The 17,014-nt window shown below is 36.3% G+C and overlaps 1 protein-coding gene across 2 annotated transcripts in view; it reads right to left on the reverse strand.

Annotated features, from left to right (window-relative positions):
- Positions 1 to 4,549: 4,549 nt before the first annotated feature.
- The window catches only part of PAPOLG (poly(A) polymerase gamma), a 32,893-nt gene continuing 20,428 nt past the window's right edge, over positions 4,550 to 17,014 (reverse strand). For both annotated transcript variants that reach the window (XM_067704979.1, XM_067704978.1), the window contains exons 12-23: positions 16,776 to 16,860; positions 16,308 to 16,361; positions 13,110 to 13,229; positions 12,570 to 12,679; positions 10,480 to 10,601; positions 10,055 to 10,230; positions 9,551 to 9,639; positions 9,249 to 9,469; positions 8,006 to 8,071; positions 7,765 to 7,821; positions 5,870 to 5,964; positions 4,550 to 5,698 (exon numbers count right to left, since the gene is read on the reverse strand). In XM_067704979.1, the coding sequence (XP_067561080.1) occupies positions 5,479 to 5,698; positions 5,870 to 5,964; positions 7,765 to 7,821; positions 8,006 to 8,071; positions 9,249 to 9,469; positions 9,551 to 9,639; positions 10,055 to 10,230; positions 10,480 to 10,601; positions 12,570 to 12,679; positions 13,110 to 13,229; positions 16,308 to 16,361; positions 16,776 to 16,860 (1,415 nt within the window). In that variant the 3' untranslated portion in view covers positions 4,550 to 5,478. The remainder of the gene's footprint in view (positions 5,699 to 5,869; positions 5,965 to 7,764; positions 7,822 to 8,005; positions 8,072 to 9,248; positions 9,470 to 9,550; positions 9,640 to 10,054; positions 10,231 to 10,479; positions 10,602 to 12,569; positions 12,680 to 13,109; positions 13,230 to 16,307; positions 16,362 to 16,775; positions 16,861 to 17,014) is intronic.

The following is a 17,014-nucleotide window of genomic DNA, read 5'->3' on the forward strand; positions in this document are numbered from 1 at the left end:
GGCTCACAGGTTCTAGAGTGCAGGCTCAGTAGCTGTGGCGCACCAGCTCAGTTGCTCTGCAGCATGTGGGATCTTCCCAGACCAGGGCTCGAACCCATGTCCCCTGCATTGGCAGGCGGATTCTTAACCACTGCACCACCAGGGAAGCCCTAAAATGTTTTTAACTAAGTGTTACAGTTGAAAAAGTTTGAAAAATGCATCTTAATGATCTTCACAGTGAAAAAGAAACGTGCCTTAATGATTTTCACTAAGTTTTGTTTGCTTCTGTTAGTTCCTTCATCAGGTCTCTCTTCTAGATAACCCTCTTCAGACTAAAAAGAAAAAAATCAAAACCAACCAACGAAACAGAACTCATGCATTTAAAAAAATTTATTTTTGGCCACACTGCACGGCATGTGGGATCTTAGTTCCCTGATCAGGGATGGAACCCATGCCCCCTGCAGTGGAAGCGCAGAGTCTTAACCATTGGACTGCCAGGGAAGTCCCTCACACACTTTCTTCTTCAGGATTTTCTGGGTACCCACTACATATTCTTGGATATAGCTTCCTACTCTCAACTTACAACCTCTCAGGGGAAAGCAAGTATGTAAACGGAACATTATGCAAGTTAGAGTAACTAAAACGTTGAAAAGTCACAAGTAACGTGTTGGGAAGGTAGGATGATTGATTCTGACCAGATTATCATGGAAGGCTTTATGTGGCCATTAGGCTCAAAATGTCAGTAATCAGAGGTTGGCAAGGAAGGGTTTAGAAGTGTGTCTTTTTAAGGACTAGTAAGTAATAGTTTGGCTGGATATGGTGTGAAAGATAGTTTTTGGAACATGCGCTTTAAAAGCATCAAATTCTATCTTGCCCTTAATAGCTTAATGCATTCAGAGCCACAAAGAACCTGTTATGATGTTAATTTAACACATTCAGCATAGTGTGATAATTGTGTTAAAGTTATATCCTAGGAGCAGTGAGTTGCCCTAATCAGAAATTCACACTCCAGGGATGGTCAGCTGGCACTCCAATCAGTGTACTTCACAAGTGACTATTAGAAGCCCTTCTGTTATCCACAGCTCACTCAATACAGGAGGCTTTGCTAATTAGCTTAATAAATGTCAAGTGTGTTTCCACTGGTGCCATGAGTGGCTTGCTAATATCTTGATGTAGACAGCAGGTTCTTATTTGTGAATTCAGTACCTGATTTAAGATAGGTGGATAGGCTAAAAACAAGTCATTAACAAGAATGTAACAAGCTCTGTAGCTTGTACTTCTGTGGACAGTACCCAAGATCTGATTGCTAAATGCACCTCTGTCCAGCCATTAGGAGAGTATTCTGGTTGCCTGATGTTGACGACAGGGTGATAGAATTTTGCCCTCAACACTTGAGGCAGATGCTACTGCTTGCTAAGGTTTAATCAGATATTCCGTGTAAGGCAAACTGAGTATGAACTTTGCTTTTATGTTAAGCAGGTTGTGGATACCACTACCTGCCAAAGACTCTGAGTGGTGAAGGACCGAATTGGCTGTCAGTTTGATAAATAAGTTAAAGACGTCTGGTACTGTTAAGTTACTCCCGAATAATATCAGTCAATCATCAACACCTATTTATCAAAGCAAGTTTATTTGATTACTTATTCCAGACAGATAATGAGGCTCGTGTGTACAACTAAGAAATTAAGACAATCCAGATAAAAGGCAGGAAAAATTAATATGAACTACACAAACAGCTAGCTAAAAAGGAACAGGAGCTGCATTCATCTTACATAATACTGTGACGTGATGTAGCACCATTGACCTCAAAGATATCCTAAGCACTTTTTAAGGTAATTACGTGGGTCCTTGCTAAAAATGCAGCAATACATTAAAAATTATAGCAAGCCTGATGATAATCTTATGTTCAACTACTTCAAATATAAAATTATTCCAGAAAAAATGGGAAATTTGGGAAGAGTCTGACCTTGTACAATTCTTTTAAAAAATCCTAAGGAAATAGTCACCATTATTGAGACCAGTTTTCTTCCACCACTTGCACTATATTCATCACTATTATCATGACCTAAATTCTAAGCTTTGGAATTTTTAATAGTTATTTATTTAAATACACACACAATTTTATTTATTAGAAAAAATTTTTTTACACTAAAGTTCTGTTTATTGGTCTGTTCAGTCTGTTCTGATCTGAACCACAAACATGGAGAAATAAGAAACTTAAGCCTACCAAAATCAAAGGATTAGGATCTTTAATGATAAATCCTATTTTTTTACCATTTCTAATCATTATTCTAAGCTATTCTACTCTGATCATTCTTAGGCTGAAATTTGTTGAACTTAAGTTTGACCCTGTTAATGAATCTACGTTAACTGAAGACACAAACCTAATCATACACCTTTTTCTAAATACTGATGAAGTTTCATCTGAGATATATAAAGAAACTTGGAGAGAAATTCAGTGTTCCAGAGTCCTTCATTAGCCCACTTTACTAGTTAAGAGCCACAGTACATTTTCAGAAATACACCACAGAAAAATCTTAAGAAGAAAACTGCAAAGAGTTTGGGATTATTCAATCCTGAAAAGCTGTGGTTCCTAACTTTTTTTTAAGGGTCGTGACCACTTTGAGAAGCTGATGAAATTATGAACTTTCCCTCAGAAAAATGTATATGAACAAAAACTTCTTATATACATTTGCAAGGGATTCCCTACAGTCCATGATCCGCAGGTTAGGAATTTCTATTTCAAAGCTGTGGGACACAGTGGAAAATAAGTTCAGCCCATTTCAACGTTGCCCATCTTCACTTCACTTCACTTCACTGCAACTATATAGGACAGTAAGCATTTTAATGATGTTACTAAATTGCTGCCTTAAGACAAAAACTCTTGTTGTAAGCATAGTCTTATAAGATCCTCTTGCCCCAATTTTACAAGGCTTTAAGCCATTTATCCTGTCTCTCAAATTAGTTAAGTCCCTAAGGTTTAAACTAGCAGATAATTGTTTCATTGATATATTATTCTTTAGAGCCAGTCACTGAAAAATGAGATTAAAATACCCTTGTGAAAATGAACATGTGTCTACATACTGAAGAACAGGTTATTTGACTTTGTAAAATATATTTCTAGTTATATTTCTAGGTATAGTCTCTACACTTGAAATCAAATGCATCTACCTAGTGCCTGTGAACACAGCACATAACTGCAGACCATTCCCTCTTACTTACTTGGAACCCTTACAATGGAGGTCTCCTACCATGGTAACAAAATGTACAGTTGACCCTTGAACAATGCAGGAGTTAGGGGCACCAACCCACTCACCCCAGTTGAAAACACCTGTACTGCTAGCTCTGCTTCAAAAACAAAGGAATTGATACATGACTCACCCAAGGGCAGGAAGCTGAAACAGTCTGGATCGAATCAGGACTCAAACCCTAGTTCTTTCGATTCCACATATTGTGATCTCAATCAAACCTTCCCCTATAATTAATTAATTAGTTTAAAGTTCTGTGAAATGAAAATACAAGTACTATATTTATTGAAAAAAATCCACATATAACTGGACCCATGTAGTTCAAATCTGTGTTGTTCAAGGGTCAACTGTACTCAATGTTCTACCTACTGTTCAGGATAGAAAACACTTCATTTCTGACCAAACCCGCTATCTCAAAAGCACCTCATCAACTCCCCAGTTACCAAACAGGTTGAAGAATGCTATCTTTGAGAAGTCTAACATTAAACTCTTGGCTATGTCTTAACCCCATGTCAAATGGACCATTAAAACAAGAGGAATGACTATACTACAGTACAAAGGTTAGGCCTGTTGCTTTCTTATTAAAGATGAACTCCGCTAGTTACTCCAAGGAATCGGTTTATATAATAGGGTAAACATGGATGTACGTATGGGGAATTCTTAAAGCCCTTATTAAAGAAGTTTTCAATCAATCAATGTTTTAAGTCAGGTGACAGTTATTCAGTCCTTGCATAATCATTCTCTTTTGCTCAAATAGAGTATTTATAGAACAAATCTCAAAATACTTGAATAAAGAAAAAGGGTCAACTAAGAGAACAGCTTTGCCAAGGAAGCTACAACTTGGTTATGGGATTTCATTCTCATATTTTGCTATATAAAAAGTGAATAATGGAACAACCATTGTTTTCCCCTTGCTCTTCTTTACTTTTAAGAAGTCTTCCTTTGTAAAAGTTAAACACTAGAATTTCCATTTCAGAGACGTAGGGGTCAGGAACAGGAGTGGGAAAAGAAGGATCCTGCTCTCTGACAATCAGAATTCAAGTATTTCAACTCAATGGTAAAGGGCTTGCAAGAGAAAATGGACTATTACTCCACTGGCTAAATGGCATCCCATGAGTCCTATGAACTATATAACCAAGGATTTTCCCTGCACTATTCAAATGTACCATTTTGTGTTTTTCCTACTGGACCTACTAAATGGTGAGTGAAAGCTGAAGAAGGTAATATATACCAACATTCCTGGCTGTGTAATCTATACATTTTCGTTTAAAGAGTAATTCAAGCATAATCCATATTTAAAAAATTAGACTAAAGAGAGACAGTAAAGGTTTTAAAGTTTTCTCTTTGAAAAGATGGTATCTTACAGTACATACAAAAATACTCTGAAAATACATACGACTTCATTTACAAAACACTGAATCAACATATTACAAGAAGAATTACATGGTTATGGATTTTAATAAATGGAGCATGCGTTCATGAAACTTAAAAAATATTAAGAAATGCACTGAAAAAAGCAGTGTAAAAAAAGACAACTCATATATTTAAATAAAAATTACAAAGGTCCTGAGCCAATTAATGGTTGGTAACAATGTCATTCAAAAATGCCTTTAGGTTTCAATAAAATCCACTGCTCATTTCTGCATGCCTAGTCCACGAAGGAACTGTTTGAAGTTGTGGCGGTAAGTAATGGTCAGGAAGTATCATGCCAAGTTAATCGTACACTTCAAAAATACAAGTTTGCCATACTTAAAGGCATCTTACTGTTGATGCCGGAATGAGTTGCTCCTCAGTAAAAAATACCAGTCAACTAACAAGAAATGGCATGAGATAGGATATGTAACAATTTCACCGTTCATATACTGACTTTCAGTATCCTGGTCATATTTTGATTCTTAATAAAGATGCATTTCAAAGGCCTCCATGGGAGGCAAAATATAGAGAATTTATGGTGCCCAACTCTTATGTAATCACTGGACTAATCCTCCCTGGTAACTATGCAACATTTGGATAGAAAGGCACAATAAAAAGTTAAATATTCCGTGTGCCAATCCAAGAAAAAATAACTTAAATCAACAGAACAGACATAAGTACATCTACACAAATGAGGAAAGCAGAGAAGATACCTCACATTCATTTATCTCAGGTGTCACAAAGTGGCTTCAATGATAAAGTAAATGTGTTAACATTTGGAAAATTACATTTTTTGTTTTGTTTTTTTGTTTTCAACTTTTTTAGTTCTATACAATGATTACAACATAAGACTTAAAAAAAAGAGGGGGGCGGTGTTCAGGACTTGTTTTATCAGTGTCCAGAGAGCCAAGAACTGGTTCCCACAACAGAGAAACAAGCATCGAAAGTTAAGGCAGTAAAACCTCCAACGCAAAGCCATAATATTGTAGATGATAATTTGATAGCAGGTCATCCTCAGAGAACTGTATGTAGCAATCAATGAGAGAATGCTACAGCATCTGCAGGTCAAAGTGTGAGAGTTCAAAAAACCACTTCAAGGTTGTTAGGCCGATGACTGTAACTTTCACCTTATTTTATGTATGACAGCCACCTCTATCTTAAAAAGAGTGGCTGCATCTATGCCACTAAATGATTGCATATTCACTTAAGTAAGGAGGCACTGCTTTTACCGATTTAGGGTCAGTCGAATGGAATTTTTGATGACACGGATGTTATTTGCTGGAACTGGAGATGATGAATCTGGTAGTTCTTTACTGGGCAGTCTCTGTTAGAAAGAAATACAAAGTAGGAAAAACAAATACACATTATAAAGGTCCAACGAGTAAATCAGTCACAAAACTCTGAGTTTTTTTCCAAATGCTTTAAGTTCCTAAACACTCAAGTATGTGTTGAATATTTTTTTCCTATGTTCAAGTCCCCTTGTTTTGGGGACTTATTATTTTTTTAAACAGGTGAAAAGCAGAGGGATAGGGAAAGGGTAGAAGTGGGAGGACTGTATGAATAGGAAAGAGGACTTTGTTTAATCAATTGCCACTTCTAGACTGAGAAATGCATAAAGAACAAAGTCCTCCTCAGACTCGGGCAATGTTAAAGAGAAATAGGTGAAGAGCATGGTCACTAAACAGGAAATTCTTGGGGTGCAAGGTGAAAAAATGAGTGTGTGATACAGAGGAAAACTTGATATCCAGTTATAGCCTTCAATTAGTTTCTGTAATACATTCATGCAGAAGAATAACCCAACTTGTGAGATAATTAAGTTTTTAGGAAAACCAACTTTGTAGTCAGGGTAGGTAACTTCAGTGATGGTAAAAGTCAGGGACATCTATATGAGGGCTTTTGAAGACACTAAAGATTATTATATAATGAAGGCAAAGTCTAAGACAGAAACAAAGACAGAAGCCTAAAATACAGATAATTGTCTGACAGAAACAGCATATCAGCTTCTTGTCAAGAGATGACTGCAAGAATTAATTCTCCTCGCATGTTACCTAGGCTAAACAAATTATATCATACACACATCCATTCAAAAAAAAAGACATGAAAAATTTCAGATGTGCATAGAAGTAGAGAATAGGAAGGACAATGAAGACTTAAATGCCACAAATGAAGACTTAGATGCCACAAAGAAGACTCAGACATTATTAAAATTTTGCCACATTTGTTTGGTTTATGCCCCTTACCCTTTATACTTGAAATCTTTTAAAGCAAAACCCAGACATGTCATTTCACACTTTAATATCATCTCAATTTTTTTTCCATTACCATACATAATTATACACCTCTACTTTTTGTAACCCACTCTTACGTTAAAAGAAATTTTACAAATTCTACAACTAATAGAAAGTATGAGGACATTTTCTATTTTGCTTTAGAATTGCCAATACATCCTGGGGAACCTGGCAGGGTGACAGCTGACTGTGATGAGAAACACTTTATTTAATGGGGGGTGAAAAATAAGCCATTTTGTTTGCTGTAACCTCTCAAAGAAGGGCTTCTTCTGATTTACACAAGGCCGATTTTTTTGAGCACCTATAATATTATTAGCTTAAATGGTAATCCTTTGAAAATAAATTTTTAAATTGAGATTTAGGGGCTCTTTAGCTCATGTTTTAAAGGTACTTACTCTGTATACCAGTATATTTGGTTCCTCCAAAATATTAGTAACTATGGTCCCCAACTATCAAACCTAAATTTTGTCAGTAAGCAGTGGTGTACAACAAAAGACTATCAAGTGTTGGTAAGAAATTATTGTGCTGAGCACTAAACTGCTTCTTTAAAAATAAATGAAAACAAAGGTTGAACATAACCTGCATAAATCGTAAAGTCTTAAACGACTCCCTCTTTTCTAGACTTTTGAGGTACATACATTTAGGATCATACACTTTGTTTGCTATTTCCAACCCAACTTCCAACTATACTGCTGGTCTTTGAGGACAGGGACAAAATCTTACTACTCTTTTCCTCACCCCATGCTAGGCTCTTCTTAGTAAGCTTTTTGTACCTGCAGATTACCTATGAATTTTTAACTGCGTATTTTATTACAAATAAGACTATCTATTATTACCTTTTTGCGTGATGTATCAATAGTTGGAATAGGCATACATTCTCCTCCAATGGCATCCTAAAAACAGAATTACATACAAGTGAAAACTTTCTTTCCTATATGCAAATGCTTATTTCTACATGAAATGAAACATAACCAAGAGTTGACAGATATAATCTGATCTACTTTTGAATATAGTACTTTTCCTGATACATGGCTCTTTAAAAGTAAATATTTTGAAGCACACTATTGATATACTTACCACTGATTTTCTTTTTCTGTCCTCAGCAGCACGTGATTCCTTAAATGTTGATTCAAGTCGAATAAACTAAAATATAAACATTAAAATGAGTTGCTATTACCTATAAAAAACACATAAATCTATATAAACTGAGAAACTAATTAGTGACCAGGCTAACATCAAAACTATTACGTGGGCTTCCCTGGTGGTGCAGTGGCTGGGAGTCTGCCTGCCAATGCAGGGGACATGGGTTCAAGCCCTGGTCCGGGAAGATCCCACATGCCGCGGAGCAACTGGGCCCGTGAGCCACAACTACTGAGCCTGCGCATCTGGAGCCTGTGCTCCGCAGCAAGAGAGGCCGCGACAGTGAGAGGCCGGCGCACCACGATGAAGAGTGGCCCCCGCTCGCCGCAACTAGAGAAAGCCCTCGAACAAAGACCCAACACAGCCAAAAAAAAAACAAACAAACAAAAAAACCTATTATGAACATGGTTTGATGAGGGAAGAGAATTTAAATTAGACAATTCCATTGCCACCCTTAATTTCTAAAGTTTTATCTTTTTGTTTAATCTATCCAGATAATGAATAAAACAGTTTTACCACCACCTACTGGAAGCAGAGGAGATCAACATTATAACACAATAAACATGATTATTTAGTTACCAATAATGCCTTTATGTAAGTCAAAGAGAAACGAAGATCATTCAAATTTTTAGACACATTAGTAATTTGAATTTTTAAATAATTAATTTTTATTTTTGGCTGCATTGGGTCTTCATTGCTGCACGCGGGCTTTTCTCTACTTGCGGCGAGTGGGGGCTACTCTTCTTTGTGGTGGGCAGGCTTATTGCTGTGGCTTCTCTTGTTGCACAGCATGTGCTCTACGTGCATGGGCTTCAGTAGTTGTGGCACACGGGCTCAGTAGTTGTGGCTCACAGACTCTGGAGCGCAGGCTTAGTAGTTGTGGCCCATGGGTTTAGATGCTCCGCGGCATGTGGGACCTTCCCGGACCAGGGCTCAAACCCGTGTCCCCTGCATTGGCAGGTGGATTCTTAACCACTGCACCACCAGGGAAGCCCAGTAATTTGAATTTAAGATGAACAATTAGTATTATCCTCTTAGGGTTTAGGTAAATACTCTTTTTAAACAGTCAAATCCTAATGGAACACTAAGATAACTGAAGAATTTGAGTTTCTTCAGCACTATTTTAAGTTTACTTTGAAAAAAATCAACTACTGAATCACCACTGAAGTTGTAATTTTACCTTTTCTATGTCTTTCAACCTCTTAGAAGACCCATCTATGGATGGGGAGTGGGATCTTTTGGGGGTAACATTCTTAGTTATATTTGACATTCCATTTAGATGTGGCTGCCCCTGGGCAGGGCTGTGGGGTGTTGTGATTCTAGGAATGACATTTCGTCCTACTACAGTAGGAATGGTACACACAGCTGGAGGTGATACAGCTTTTACTGCAGAGTCAACTTCTGAAAAGGAAAAAAGAAAGATTTCAGTAATTAAATACAAATGTAGTAGTATCGTTACTAAAAAAAAGCGTAGATACCTACTTGCACCAATGACGGGAATAGACAGTCCTTGGGCTGGCGGGACAGTCAGTGGCTTTTCCACAACTACAGCAGCAGGCTCAGCATTATTCCTGTTAAACGTGTTAAAATATCATCATTAAATGATTTAAATAGTATGCATTTAAAACACTCTTATTTTAACATTTAAGATAATTTCTTTCAAGTACTCCTAACTTTAACATTTCACTGAAGGAAGAGAAAAGGGTAGGGAAAGGAAGAGGACCCAGGGAGAGAATTAACAGAAAAAATTAAAGGAAAACCTGCACATTTCTATGTACTTATCTACTCCCACATACTCATAAACCTATACCATGCCCCAGAGGATTACCACAAATTGTCAAATAATTCTAAATAAGAAACTGACTACTAACTGGCAAAATAAAATCTTTTTACAGTTAAAAAAAAAAGTATTTAGCAAAGGTATAGAAAAGTTTACATTATCCTCAAATAAGCTGAAGACTGAGAGGAAAATTTTGAAATACAGACCTTTCTGTCTCTGCTGAAGGAGGACTATCAGGCTTGGAAGGCTTGTTTGTAGACACCGGGGAATTAAAAGGTGTTCCATTATCAGTGTCTCTGGAGCTATCCAAACAATTGCTATCCAGAGATGATCTTTTGGATTGAGGTCCACTTGAACTTCGACTGACATCAGAAAGACTTTGCTGAAAGAGGGGAAAGCTTTTAGGATTTCAAAAAGTAAATGAGAAAAATGACTGGTTTCAATTCTGAAGTACATATAAAACAAATTATATTTGGTGATTAATGAAGGTAAGATTTTAGTCCTAGATTGAATTGTCTGTACCTTCCCTCTTTCTTCTCAATAGGTTTGGGCGTTATAAAAATGCAAATTTGGTCCCAGGATCATTCGTCTGAGTTCCACTCAGATTGGAGAGTTACGAGTACAAACTCACCTTTTTCTTCTTCTGAAGAATCTCTGCGGGAAGGTAGTGATGAAGTTGTTTTTTTTTAACATGAGTTGCTTCAATTTTCATTCCCTCCTTTAGCATGTTTATATTGTTTGCCTGTCTGTACACTGTAACAGAGTCAGTATGTTAAAATGGGGAACTTCCTTCTGAACCAAGGGCTGTTTTCTTTTTCTGAAATACATACCTTTAATATCTCCACATCACTACACAAACACACATTCCTCTTACAGAACAAATACTTCCAAAACATTTTCACAATGTCACAACCCTATTCAAGTACTAACTAGTTTTCTCATGCCCAACTTCTAAGACTTCCCCATAATCAAATCTAACAAAATAAATGTATGGAAAAAAGGCTTTTTCCAAATCTTGTTTTCTGCTATTTTCCCCAAAGGCAATGTTTTCTCATAATTATTTGCCCAAGTCTGAGCTAATCCTAATACCAAATATCCAAGATGCCAATTCAAGCTCTCCTCCTCCATGAAGCTTCTTTTTCTACACCAACCACAGAATGTTAGACATGAGAAACCATCTAAAAGTACATCCTTATTATACAGGTGGGTAAATGAGGCTCAACAGCCTTGAATGCCTTGCCAAAATTGGAATACACGTAGGCCTAGGTCCCCAGTCTAGTGCTTTTCACTCCTTATAAGAAAATCATTTTTATTAACTACCATATAAATTATTTAATGTACGTTAATTGTGAATACCAAATTAGATTATAAGCTTACTCAAGACAGGGATGGGAGGTTTCTTTTGCACAGTAAGTACTGTGAAATGTAAATTATTTAATCTCTTGGGGCCTCAGTATCTCTATCTGAAGAAGAACATTTTATAAATCTATAATAAACAGAGCTTCCCAACCCCCTCATTTTGGAAAAATGAGTCCAAATTAGAATGGAAAAATTTATATCTATGTTTTCATTCCAGATTGCTTATAAAAGAATCACCAGGAGTGCTTGTTCAGTGTGCAGACTCCTGGCTCCACTCCCAGAGCATGTGATTCAGTGGTTCTAGGTGATGCACAGGAACCTGGATTTTCATGATAAATGTGAGTGCTAATTCAAAAGAATTTAGAAAACTCAGATGAGCTAACCAAGAATATTAATAGTATGAATGTACACTATTCCAGATTATTAAGACAACTCCAAATTTATAACAGATATATTAAGATATTCCAGGGAGATATTCTTAGGGAGCTAGATGTGAAAGACCCTTTTCACTGATTCTGAGACATATTCAGCAAGCCTGTACTGAATGATATTTATTTCATGTAAAAAAAGTAAAAAGCAAGTCGTCTTTATGACTGTGATTACGAACACTGGCTGTGCACACTAAGAATCACCTATAGACTTTCTTTAGTCTTCTTTTTGTTTTAAAACAGTTAATACATTTACATGGTACAAAACTCAAAGGGGGGATTTCCCTGGTGGTTGAGCAGTTAAGACTCCACACTCCCAATGCAGGGGGCCTAGGTTCGATCCCTGGTCAGGGAACTAGATCCCACATGCATGCTGCAACTACGATCCCGCATGCCACAACTAAAGATCCCGCACGCGGCAACAAAGATCCCACATGCTGCAACTAAGACCTGGTGCAGCCAAATAAATTAAATAAGTATTTAAAACAACAATGACAACAACAACAAAATCTCAAAAGGGTTCAAGAGTATACAGTGAAGTTGCCTCACTCCTGTCCACTAGACACACCTGGTTCCTTGACCTAAAAGCAACCAGTTCTGCCAGTTTCTTTTTTAAAAAAACTATATATCCCTCCAGAGATAGTCTATGTATTTTTTTTTTTTTTAGTCTATATATTTTTAAGCAAACATACATATATTCTTTCTTTACACTGGTCTGCAACCCCCCACCCCCCCGCCCACAAACAGGTCTTGGAAGTCGCTTCATCATGCCTTTACTTTTTTAATAGCAGAATTAATTTTCATGATATAGCTGTTCCATCTTCATTTAACCAATTGCAGAACTTTAAAAAATATAGCCAGCCAGATCCTAGGCAGGTGATACTGCGTTACTGCCAAGGTTGAGCACCACAGCTCCATGATGACAAAGTCTTACCTGTATCAGTAAATGACTGTATGTCATATGTCAAGTCTATATTAACACTTTCTGCATTTTCTACTCTCCGAAAAATTATTCCAAGGAACCACATTGATACGTAATTGTTGCTATAAAATAAAAAATTTAAGAATTTCCATTAATTTTTACAATTTTACAGATGCTATTTGGTAATTAAAACTTGGTCTATGGAAGCATAAATACAAATGTCAATGGTTTGACCAAATTCTTAAAACTGACACCAAGAACACTGTTAAGTTATCCTGTGTTATTATACAAGAGGATTAAATGCTTCGAAAATGACTTACTAAATATATATTTAAAGATGCTCCAAATATTGTGATGGAGTTTTTTGTTGGGGTTTGTGGGCTACCAACAAAGCATGTACTTAGTTTTAATGCATGACAACTCGTGATCAAGTATACAATGTATTATCCTCCATCAATGCCTGTTAAATAGCATCTCACAACTGATCTTAAACCATGCATATTTCGGATACCATTATTTTAAAAATATGATATTAAAAAATAATTAACTTACTCTTTATGATGTTCCTTATTTCCTGGGAATGACTGGGGATTTACATGGGCAAGAGTAATAAATTCATTCCGTTCCAAATTTCCAACAAGTACACGTATTTTAGATTCTACTAATCCAACCCTAAAATAAAATGACAAGATTTTTCCATATTAAATGTGGAAGCTACATCCAAGTAAACCAAACAGCATATTAGCTATGATGCTTTACAGGGTTCATTAAAAAAATTCAGTCCAATATTTTAGGGACTCTGTTTAAAATACCATTCAGGTAAGTGAGAAGTTACTTAGTGAATTTCTGTTTCCTTCCCTTTCTTTTTCAAGAAGAACTGATCTATTTAATGCATTCCTGATCTAAAATACCCTGCCTTTTAAGACCATAAAATAGTCATGATTGGAGCATGAACAAAAACTGTTCGTTAACCTGGTTCTAAATCTTTTTCTACTTTCAAATCTTATGCCTAAACCCTAAGGCTAACATATATTTAAATAATGTTAACAAAAAGAGCTAATAACTAGCACTTAATTCATGAAATAAACATGCTCTAATCTTTACAAAATTGATACTAGATATTAAATTTTAAAAAGAATTCACTAAAATCAGATCAGATACTACTAAAATATAGAAAGTTTCATCAGGGACTTCCCTGGTGGCACAGTGGTTAAGAACCTGCCTGCCAATGCAGGGGACATGGGTTCGATCCCTGGTCCGGGAAGATCCCACATGCCGTGGAGCAACTAAGCCCTCACACCACAACTACTGAGCCTGTGCTCCAGAGCCCGCGAGCCACAACTACTGAGCCCGCGTGCTGCAACTACTGAAGCAAGTGCGCCTAGAACCTGTACTCTGCAACAAGAGAAGCCACCACAATGAGAAGCCTGCGCACCGCAACGAAGAGTAGCCCCCACTCGCCGCAACTAGAGAAAGCCCATGCACAGCAATGAAGACCTAACGCAGCCAAAAATAAATAAAAAATAAATTTATTAAAAAAAAAACTTCATCAGATACCTGCAACTTTACTTTCTACCTCACTTAAATGTGACTACTGTCACTTATTTTATTAACTTATTAATGATTTTATGAATTACAAAGAATAACTACAAGAACATTTTCAAACGCTTGAAAAAGCTTATACATTATAATTATATGTTCTTCAACAGCGGATATACAAAACACTTAGTTACTCCTCTGTGTTATCTAAATGAGATGTTGGCAAACTTTTTCAGTAAAGGGCCAGAGTAAATATTTTAGGCTTTGTGGGCCATATGTTTCTGTCACAACTATTCAACTCTGCCATGCAGCAGGAAAGCAGCCATAGACAATACATAAATGAATGAGTGTGACTGTGTTCCAATAAAACTTTATTTATAAAAATAAGTAGCAGACTGGATTTGCACTATACCATAGTTTTCTGACCCCTAATCTAGACAAATAAAATGTTTTAGTGAAAGGATTCTTTTCAGGGTCTCTTTAAATTTTTTTTTTTCTTGTTTGTTTTTTCATTCATTCATTTTGGCCAACCAGGGATTTGAACCTGTGCCCTTGGCAGTGAAAGCATGAAGTCCTAACCACTGGATCACCAGGGAATTCCCAAGGTCTCTTTAATTGTCAATGAAATAAGCATTAAACCCTTGAAGCAGAAACAGGACAGTAATATGTTTTCCTTTCCCAAAAAGCAGACCTGAGGAAAGCACAACCATCTTTGGTGGTCTAACAGTTTCTGCCTGATGGAGCTAGTGAAGTCAATACACTGGAGGCAGAAGGAATCAGTTCAGATGCGCTAAAAAGAATGTACTAGTCCTTGACCAAAAATATCTCCTATCCGTTGACAGAAGCTTAAGATTCTGAAGCCTTTCATGCCACCATCTCCTAAATTAAAAGAATATATGGGCTCATACAACTCAATATCAAAAAAAACAAACAATAATCAAAAAATGGGCAGAAGACCTGAAAAGACGTTTTTCAAAAGAAGACATACAGATGGCTAACAGGCATATGAAAAGATGCTTAAAGTCACTAATCATCAGGGAAATGCAAATCAAAACAACGAGATGTCACCTCATACCTACCAGAATGGCTGTCATCAAAAAGTACACAAATAACAAATGTCGGGGAAGATGTGGAAAAAAGGGAACCCTTGTGCACTGTTGGGGGGAATGTAAATGGGCACAGCCACTATGGAAAATAGTATGGAGGTTCCTTAAAAAACTAAAAACAGAACCATATGATCCAGTAATTCCACCCCTGGGTATATATCCGGAAAAAATGAAAACACTAATTCAAAAAGACATGCGCACCCCAATGTTCATAGCAGCACTGTTTATAATAGCCAAGACATGGAAGCAACTGAAGTGCCCATCAACAGGTGAATGTATAAAGTTGTGGTGTATGTGCAAAATGGAATACTACTTAGCCGTAAAAAGAATGAAATTCTGACATTTGCAGCAATGTGGATGGACCTGGAGAATACTATGCTTAGTGAAATAAGTCAGACAGAGAAAGACAAATACTGTATTATATCACTTATATGTGGAATCTGAAAAATAATACAAATGAATGTATATGCAAAACAGAAACAAACCCACAGATAACAGAAAACAAACAAGTGGTTACCAAAGGGGAGAGGGAAAAGAGGAGGGACAAATTAGTAGTATGGGATTAACAGATTTAACTATGTATAAAATAGATAAGCAACAAGGATATGTTGTGCAGCACAGGGAATTAAAGCCATTATCTTGTAATAACTTTTAATGGGGTACAATTTGCAAAAATAATGAATCATTATGGTATACACTTGAAATTAATATAATACTGTAAATCAACTATACTTCAAAATACATATATGTGTATATATAGTCTGGGGTGTGTGTGTGTGTGTGTGTGTGTGTGTGTGTATATATATATATATGGTAATAGGCTAGGTATCAGAATCATTCAAACTGCCTCAAAATTTTGCTTAAATCTGACTCTGAGAAGTGACAAAAGGCAAAAATCTGTACATATATTCTTATCTCATGTCACTTCCAATTCTGAAACATTAATTTGATGGCATTTCTTAAACACTGATGCTTCATGGTCAAGTACAACAGTCATCAATAAGATTTAATAATTTTGAAAATAGAGAAAGTGTTTTAGAAATGATAAAGTACCATATAAATATGTTATCATCACACAGTAGATAGAGAACTTGAAATGTCTTACCACTCTAGATGATTTTCTTCTGTTGATGCACTGGCAGTCAATACTATATAATGTCTGTGAAGAATTTTCAGCAATAATCAGGGGGAAAAAAGCCAGAGAAACATTGTTAGGGTCTGACTTTCCATTATTACTTTTTCTTTTTTACTCTTTCTTTATTACTCCTTCTCCCTCCCAATGAACAAAACAGCTAATACAGGCACACATTTATGAAAATTAAAACATGCTCTGATTTTCACAAAATTAATTCTAGACCTTCTAATTAAAAACAATTCACTAAACCCCAAAACCCACAAATACTGGGTTAGACACTACTAGAATACAGAGACTTTCTCATCACCTAGGGTTTCTGCTAACCTATCCTTTACCTCACTTAAAATATAAGTGACGTCACCTATTGTGTATTAACTTTATAAGTTTAACATTCTTCTTCCTTAAACACACACACACAAAATGCAAAATTTCAAATACCTATACTTTTGGAAAAAATTTGGTGGCTCAAGGAGTTTGGACCAATCTGATTTCCCTTGAAGAATTTCATCTGTGACTGCGAGACCTAAAGAAAGAGAGACAGACAGTGATTTTGAAAACTGACCATCGTATTATCAGCTCCTGTGTGACCCTACGCCCAAAGTTCTAACCCCACCAAATCCCTGAGTAAAAAAAAGTGTAGATTTATTATGCTCTTTCTTAGAACATAAAAGTCAATT

This window comes from Pseudorca crassidens, chromosome 14 (genome assembly GCF_039906515.1).
Source record: "Pseudorca crassidens isolate mPseCra1 chromosome 14, mPseCra1.hap1, whole genome shotgun sequence".
NCBI lineage: Eukaryota > Metazoa > Chordata > Mammalia > Artiodactyla > Delphinidae > Pseudorca > Pseudorca crassidens.